At 38.5% G+C, this 8,671-nt stretch overlaps 1 protein-coding gene across 4 annotated transcripts in view; it reads left to right on the top strand.

Annotated features, from left to right (window-relative positions):
- vti1a (vesicle transport through interaction with t-SNAREs 1A) overlaps positions 1-8,671 on the top strand; it is a 98,614-nt gene that overhangs the window by 20,373 nt on the left and 69,570 nt on the right. For 2 of the 4 annotated variants that reach the window (XM_008313864.3, XM_008313866.3), the window contains exons 4-5: positions 90-167; positions 4,888-4,908. In XM_008313864.3, the coding sequence (XP_008312086.1) occupies positions 90-167; positions 4,888-4,908 (99 nt within the window). The remainder of the gene's footprint in view (positions 1-89; positions 168-4,887; positions 4,909-8,671) is intronic. The other 2 variants (XM_008313865.3, XM_008313867.3) reach the window with 1 other exon arrangement.

Raw genomic sequence — 8,671 nt, 5'->3', positions numbered from 1 at the left:
CCCCCTTTTTTTTCTTCTTTTTTCTCCTTTCTCTTTCCCCCCTCTCTTCTTCTTTTTGTCCCCCCCCCCCTCCTCTTCTCCCTCTGCAGAAAAGGTCACGCATTGCCTACAGTGACGAGGTGCGCAACGAACTCCTGGGGGATGACGCCGGCTCCTCCGAGAACCAGGTGAGGGTGCTAATCAGGGGGCCACACCGGCACCAGTGTGGGTGGCTGACCGGCCCCCAGGGTGAGGGGCCGGGTCCCTCACAGGGGCCATCGGGGGCTTAGACCACAGCATTGTCACCAAGTCATGCGGAAGCAACACTGTTTAATGCAAAGCCGGGCGTCCACTGAGTGGGCTCGGGGAATGGGACCAGTGTGGCAGTCCAGACGCACACAGAAACACACGCAAATGCACAATCGGGCTCAAATTTTATTCCGAAAAATCCCTCCACTCTATCCGTCCCACAGCTGTTCTCCTGCCGGGTGCAGACTTATAGGTCTATAATAGAGACCCAATCCTCCACTAACACACACACACACACACACACACACACTTCACACAGAATGTCAACATTTTCTTGTCTTTCCTAAAACTCCAAGGGTGACAGTAGGAACCCGCCTGAAGAACCCAGTGTGAATGAGACGAAGGTTTTGATATTATTTCACAATGGAGATATTTTCCTTTTAGAGTTTCTAGAGGTTTTTAGAGGTTATAATTTTTGCCAAATTATTAGCCTTTGATGATTAAATTCCAATTTGTGCCTGAGATCTGGGGTGTTAAAATCCATTGTTTATCAGCACATCACAATTGGTTTATTGTTGTTACCAGATGGCGGCCGACTGATGTTTTTTTTTTTAATATCATATCAGCCTGTTGAATTCAAGCAATAGAATTGCCAACAAAGACCACACAGTGCAAGTTCCATTCACTGTCAGCAACCACTAACTGATGCATTTATATCAGTAACGTGGCGGCGTTAGAAGAGAAAATTGAAATCTTGAAATGTGATCTAAATGATCTGAAATCTGCGGCACGTTCTCTCAAACTTCAGATGTATTAAATAAACGAGAAGCAGCGTCAGAACGGCAGAGAAAAACAGTGTTTTGTTTTTTTTTTCCAGATGCACTATTGCTCACCTACACAGCTGCCACTCACGCAGCCGCTCTCAACTACGACCAAACATCCTTTGACTAATTATATATTGCCTTTTAGACTAAGTTGTCAACTTGCGGGGTTGCTATGTCTCCTGGCGCACATTATAACGCCCTCTTGCATACAAATAAAGAAGTTAAATAAATAAAGAATGTGCACGCTGGTATGGAAAGAAGTGTGCACAGTGCTTTAAGGCAGTGTGTTCAGAGGACTAACAGCCATGCAAAAGCAAATCCTTTTTTTTTTAATTCTTTAAGTTCCTATTATTATTTCAATGATGACCCCTGAGCTGCACATCTTAGAAGCTTATATCTCAAGCCACGATGTGTAGCTAATATACATATTCCTGGCAAATTAGCGAGACACTTAAGTGACTCTGACATTTTCTGCACAAGTTGGAGGAATATTGGCTGTCACAAATGACATATTTGAAACGTTGACAGTGCCAATCAGGAGTCTGTCAAAGAATTTAAAAAAATACCCTTTATAAAAATATGAAGAAGTAATTTGATGGCTCAAGAATTTTTTTTAAATCTAATGCATTTTTTAAAAAAATATTTCAAATAAGTTTGATTGCTTCAGTCTGGTTGGCAGACCTTAATATATTGTTACTGCAACAGTTAGAAATAATTTTATAGAATTTGACTAAATAGAAAAATACAATTTGTTAGGTTTTAAATTTATTTATGCTGCCTAAGGAATATACGGCAAAAACATTTTAATGTAATAGTCATAATATTATATTCACATTTGTTCACATACATAATTATATGATTATATATTTATTTAAATTATTAGTAGATTTATATTTAAAACATATTTTGATATATGTTCAAAGTTTTAAGGCTTATTGTTTTATATTAATTATTGTTTATATTGTAATTGTTTAATATAATATATGTAATTATTTATTACTATCACATATCTTATATAAATAAGTATACTAATTATTCTTATTAAATATATTAATATTTTGGCAGGTGACCTAATTTTATTTGCATTCTGAAAAGAAAAATGTATTGGTTTTTTTTAAAATAATATAGATTTTAACGCATAGCTTGAATTTAATGGTATTTATATTTCTTTAAATTTTTGGTTTTCATGACCAAGAAAGTGTGTATGGCAATGACTTAAACATAAAATATAAATTTAAATACAGAGATTATATAAATCTTCCCTCATTTACTTGGCAACAGTATTTACTTCAGGTTCATTTAAAACTTGTGGAAATAATACTTGTACTAGCCGTGAGTGAAGTACTCGGAACTTCAGTTTTTTTTTTTTTCTTTCTTTCTTTTTTTTTTAATCCAACGAGACGGTGCTGATAGCAGAGGGGAAAGATGGCGGGGGCCGGGGCAAGTCTGTCAATTTAATTCCTGACGATCTGAAAGAGGTCAGGATCATTTCATATGGCCCTGGCTGAGCAGATCATTACCAGTCACAAATCTGTTGGTTACATGGCAGGGATTTAGAGCTAAGTAAATAGGAAACCGTCATAAGTTCTGAAAATGGTGTGTTGGCCTTCCGATAATGGCTAAAGGACGATTTAATAGAGTGCAGCATTTATTCGTTATCTGTCGGCAGACAGAGACTGAATTGGCACTATCAACTCGTTTTATTATTATTTTTTTTAAATAGTGTGGTAGGCTGCCATCGCACATTTTTTCTCTTTCCTGTTCCCTCTGCAAGCAGAACACGCACATACACTTCCAAGGCTCGCACACACACTCAACACACCACACACAAAGCAGCCAATGCACACACATTTTTCACACACTGACACTATATGGAATAGTTTCGATTTCAGTCGCAGCAGAAGGCTTGGCCACAAGAGATTGTGCTGGTTTGAGCCGGCACGGACCAGATTTTACAGGCTACAAAGAAAGCAGATTACCACTTGTATCAAATTCTGTACGGGATAAAAAAAAAATCTTTTGTTTGAAAAAAAAAATTGCTGATTATCATAACTGACAAAAATGCAGCAGTGCAATTTTGAATACTGGCAGGCATCACAAAAAACACAAGGAAAGAGGCTCATCCAGGAGTAATTATAGCATTTATAATATTTGTTTTTTACGGCTCTGTTTTCTCCTAAACAACTCATGCATCATTGGGGAGAAAAAAATTGTTAAACCCCAAGAGAAGAAACATCTCAATATAGTCGTAACAAATCCTCGAGGAAGATGTGCAGTCACCCAGGCAGCACAAATGAGCTCCAACAACTTTTGTATGGTGTCCATTGACTGGCGGCAGAGCCGGGGTGAGGGATCGCAAGATCTGCCGGGTTTGTTCAGACCCTAAAAAAGACAAAACACATTCCCAGTGTAGTTTTAAACTTTGGCCCCTTCAATAATACATTCTTAGTAGGGAGTTGTTATTCATGTTGGAGCAGACACTTTCCAATCTAAAGTGCGTGTCTTTGACTGTCGACATTTTCAAGGCTGAGAGCTCTCAGGAAAAAAAACAAAAAACAAAAAAACATTAGTTGTTCTTGTTTATTTTCCATATTACATATATTAACATAGTATATTTTTTATTTGCAAGTCTGCAGTGGAGTGTCAGTGGTTCATTTTTCAATGGGGTAACAAAACTAAAAAGTGGTGCAAGAGCTGTTTTTGAGAGGCTTCCAAAATTAGATGAAAGATGCTGTCAAAACAGAAGAATGCTGGTAGGGTGTGAGTGAGAGAGAGAGAGAGAGAAAGTGTTGTGTTAGCAGATTCCTCCTGAAGTTTATTATTATACAGCAAGTTACTCGTGTCTAAATTAGTGATGCAATTTAAAAATACTGCCACGTTAGTGCGTACAGTGACGCATTTCGTTCAGTGACTTTGATTAGTGCATTATTTCACCAGATATAGCTCTTAATTCACTCACAGATTATTCAGGTCATTTAACACAGAGAGCGATTTTCCTTAGAATGTGCACAATTCTATATAATCTCACGAATATACAAAAATATGTTATATATATATATATTTTTTTTTTCCCAGGCTGAATTTCTTTTTTGAAAATGTATTAATTTATAAAAAATTTGCCTCCTTTATAAAATATAATATATTATCCTACTTGCCAAATTATATTTATTTTTAAAATATATTAAATATATTTTTTTGCTTACGTCTATTTTTATGTAACCTGTCTGTGCCAATAAATACTCTACTGCACAGTGTATTTACAGTATACATCGGAATTGACTCGTGTGTATTTAGAATTAAAAGAGCGACAGTCCATCAGCGGTGATTAACATTAGCACAGATGCAGTGGCTCAGCATCTCTTCACCTCCAATGAGTACACTCCTTTTCATCCTCCTGCACAGTTCAGACAAATGACACAGACAAAATATTTTTAACACTTTGTGACTGCTCTGACTGTATTTCACTTTCTTCATTCTCCTTCCCTGCGCTATCACCTTCTGTGATGTGACTTCCTCCATAATGTTAGCTGATACTGTAAGTGGAGAGATCCATTCCCTCTCCTCGTTTTATGTGACAGCACCAGGACTTGATCTTTGTTTGTTCAAAATATTCAACCCAAGCGTTGTTTTTTCCTCCCTCCCCCTTTCCTTTTAACGTGTTAGTCTCACCATTTCCAAATGCTAAACATCCAAAAAGATGAATCGTGGGGGTTAATTCTGTTCCGCACAAGTCGATCTCTTTTCTTCTATGTTTCTGTTGTTTGTTTGTTTTTTTAATATCTCCTCCACTTTCTCTCCTCCTTTCTCTTCTCCTGCTCTTGCTCTCACGATGCAGTTGATAAAGTTACGTGAAGAGGTAAGTGCTTCTTTTCTACCTTTAACAATTGAAACCATTCTTTCCTTCTCTCTCTCTCTCTCTCTCTCTCTCTCTCTCTCTCTCTCTCTCCAACTGAAAATTAAAACCAGCTCACTGGTACGCTGCTCTGCACATATGATTGAACAGCTTAACAGCCAAAGGGGAGGTCACATGTCTGCTAAATGTCAGAAAGTTAGGATAATATTCCATATTAATTTTAAAAGATTAATATTTCTAATAAAATAAAACACTAAGACAGAGTTTGGACTGACATCTTAGCTCGAATAGGGAATGACTGCATCTAAGATCTAGTGTTTATTTTAGCCCAATAGATTTATTCGTATAAATTAAGTTTGCTGTTCAAAATATATACATTCACCTCCCTTCATTAATATAAGTAAAACTTTAATCAGGATAAATTATGATCATGATTACTCATGATTGATCATGACTAATCCACAGTTATCCTGTGATTAATCTTATAGAAAACAACCTCCCCATAAAAAGGACTTACTTGTTTATGTACACAAGTAACAGGTAATACATTACATTTGTAATGTAATTTTTACCAATAAAATAGGGCAATTTATACTATTATAGTATTATTGTTGTTGTTGGTAGTGTTATTTTTGTAAGAACAAGCAGGAAAGATCAAAATGTTAGTGAATTGGAAATATTATTTTAACACCTGCGTCATTAAACTAACTTCATCTATTGTGTAAACCCCATCACAGGTTCATTTCCAGGTTGAAGTATTTATTCAAATGTACTACTAGACCGACTTGAAGGTCTCCCCTCCTAATGTTGTTTTCATAAAATGTGTTCAATTATCTAAAAATATTTTCTTCCTCCAATTTTGTTTGAACATATAGTTAGCTTTTTATTCATCAAGAATTCCGTCTTTAAAGTGATTTTCCTCATGTTAGGCCAGACCTGACCAATTTCTTCTATTTTCCTGAGTGGAGCAGAACATGTAGTAAAATATACATTTGAGAGACACTATGTTCAAAAGGGCAACAGCTGAAGCTGAGTGATTCACTTGCTATCAAACCCAACCATTCACATTTATCCATAATTTACAGTGCCAGGCTGGCCCAGATGCCATGTTATGTTTTCCCTCCTTTTGTTTAGCTGCTCTTTTTTGTTTCCCTTTTCTTTCCATCTGTTTTGGGCATCTCTTCCTTGCCTGAGGGTCAGGAGACATCTTGAGTTTCCTCACCTGTCTGCTCCTTCAGAAATGGCCTGATCTGTGTAATGGGCCTTGATTTTGCAGCCTTTTTCTCCATGGCGCTTCTACATAGCACTCTTTTACCCTGCTGCTCCTCCTGCATTTGAATCAAAGGTTGCTGCAGCTTATACACACTTCAGGTTTGCTTTATAAAAAAAAAAAAAAAATCTTTTTTTTTCTTCTGCTGAAAAACATGTTTAAATATTTAGCACCCATATTCACAGCTGTTTGACACTTGTAATTCCTCATCTTACAAGTCCCAAACAAACGGCACAGAAGATCACACAGTCAGTCTGAATCACAGCTGTCATCATTATTCACTTTGACTCTCCCCCACCCTTATTGAAATAATAAGGAAATCATCTGAACTTTGGAAAATGGTGATAGTAACCGCCCGTGTTTGATATTGAAAAAAGGCAGGAGAGCGAGAAAAAGAGAGTAAGAGATTTCTTTTGAGCTACAGCTGCATTGTTCTGGGGCTCCCTGTTAATAACTTACAGCTGAAGAGTGTTTCTTGACGCAAAAAAAAGCACAACAAAAAAAAAAAAAACAAAACAAAACAATTTTCATAGTTCCTAAAAGATCTTTGTTCAAAATGTAGGTGTCAGATAAAAAGGCGTTCGTGAAAAAAACAAAACAAAACAAAACAATTTTCTTAGTTCTTAAAAGATCTTTGTTCAAAATGTAGGTGTCAGATAAAAAGGCGTTCGTGCATAGGCAGAGGTGTTGGCTGTGGTTAAAGTGTATGATGCACTATTACACTCCCTGATGCACAGTATTTATCATACGTTATATTTGAAAGCTCTCTTAGAGGTCCCACCAGAAGATCAGGTGTGGTTTTCAGGGTCTTCATTTTCAAGTTGTTTAATTACAGGGCCATGTAAGAAGTAGCTGAAAAAGTTAGTTTTTATTTTGAGCTCAGACCTTGAGGTGAGTCGTGGTAGCGCAGCAGACTCCTTTGACTAATTGCATTGGACTTGATAAAACTGTGGATGAGAACGATATCTTAGCTGAGTGTTTCAATACGTTCACCTCTGTTGATGGTTGCGTTACATTAGTACATCGGAACACACAGCTGTCGTGGGGAACTAATCCACCTCACTTTGGATCGTGTTTGTATGTGTGATATCAGCATCGCCTCCAAAGTTACCACATAGAGTTATACGGTCAGTTTTAATTGTACATGTTCCTTTTCATTCTTTGCCTCTGTATCCTCCTGTGTTCCTGGCTGGATTGTTTCATTACTGGGACCATCACAGTGTGCCATTACTGGATTCTTAGCAGCTGAACTCTCACCCTTTCCTTCAGGTTCTGTCACCGTCAAACTCGGGGCGCATTATTCTAATGATCACACGCATATACACCGCCACTGCAACCGTAGACCCCCCACCCCCCGCCCCTCTCAACCACCCTTCTTCCCCACTCCCACCTTCCCACACGCACACCCTCCCCTCCCATCCCCCTGGCCCTAAAAGAAGACAGAACGAGGGAGAGAGAAGTGAGAGAGAGAGAAAGTCAGGACGAGGGAGCTTTGAAGTGGCTTTCCATTGCAGCAAGTCTGCCGGCCGTCTCCCCAAGATGTGTCACCTTTGCCGAGAGGGAATAGGAAAATCACGTTTCGAATGGTAATGATAACATACTAATCACTTGAGCTCTTTGAAGAACCTGGGGAGTGCGCTACTCTGTCAGTATCACTGGCTGCCTCATGCTCCCAGGCACACACAGGCACTGCAGCCACGGTCTAGGTGTATTAGCGTAAGCATTGCATGTCAATACGTCTTCCCCATCCCAGCTGATCCATTGGGGCTCATTATAAACCATGCTTGGTGTCCGCGTTCTCCCACATACATGGTGCCACCACGTCTTCCCTTCCAAACCTATAAAACCCCTCCCTTATATCCTCCACCACACCCTTCACCAAAAAAAAAAAAAAACAGATTTCACCTCAGCATCCTCTCCCACTCACCGTATCTCTAGTTCCCCCTCATGCGAGTGCCACATTTTACCACCCATTATGATGTTGCCCCTGCCCTCCCTTTAACTATTAAAAAGTATCTCTGCAATTTTAAATGACATCTGTCAGTGACATGAAGAAAGAGAAAGCGAGGGAAAGGAAAGAGTTCAGAGGGAGCTCTCTCCTCTGTGCTCTTTTCCCATCCCTCTTATTGTCAACTTTGAAAAGCGTGTCATTGACTTTCCTTTTTATTTTTTTCCTTCACATTTTTCATTTCCTCTGAGTGATTATTTGGTACATGTTTTGACAGCCTGACAAAAACTAGAGATTTCACTTTTCCCCCTGTCCTCTTCGCTCATCTGATGGCCCTAAACTCTTGTCAGTGAGGAGGCTGCCATTCATCAGATTGTTTTTGAGTGTCAAGTCTGTTACATGTGATTGGTTTCTCAACATAATATATGAGAAAGGCCATCAAAACCCACATTTGAGTAAACATTTGAATTTCCTGTGTTTATGAAGCTACCTGATTTTGTCCTCTGACAACAACAGCCAGACGAGGAAGTAATATGGAAGAGAATATC

Source organism: Cynoglossus semilaevis, chromosome 8 (genome assembly GCF_000523025.1).
Source record: "Cynoglossus semilaevis isolate Cse_v1.0 chromosome 8, Cse_v1.0, whole genome shotgun sequence".
In the NCBI taxonomy this organism is placed as follows: domain Eukaryota; kingdom Metazoa; phylum Chordata; class Actinopteri; order Pleuronectiformes; family Cynoglossidae; genus Cynoglossus; species Cynoglossus semilaevis.
Note: the sequence above shows the minus strand (reverse complement) of the source record. Positions and strands in the feature narration are given on the sequence as shown.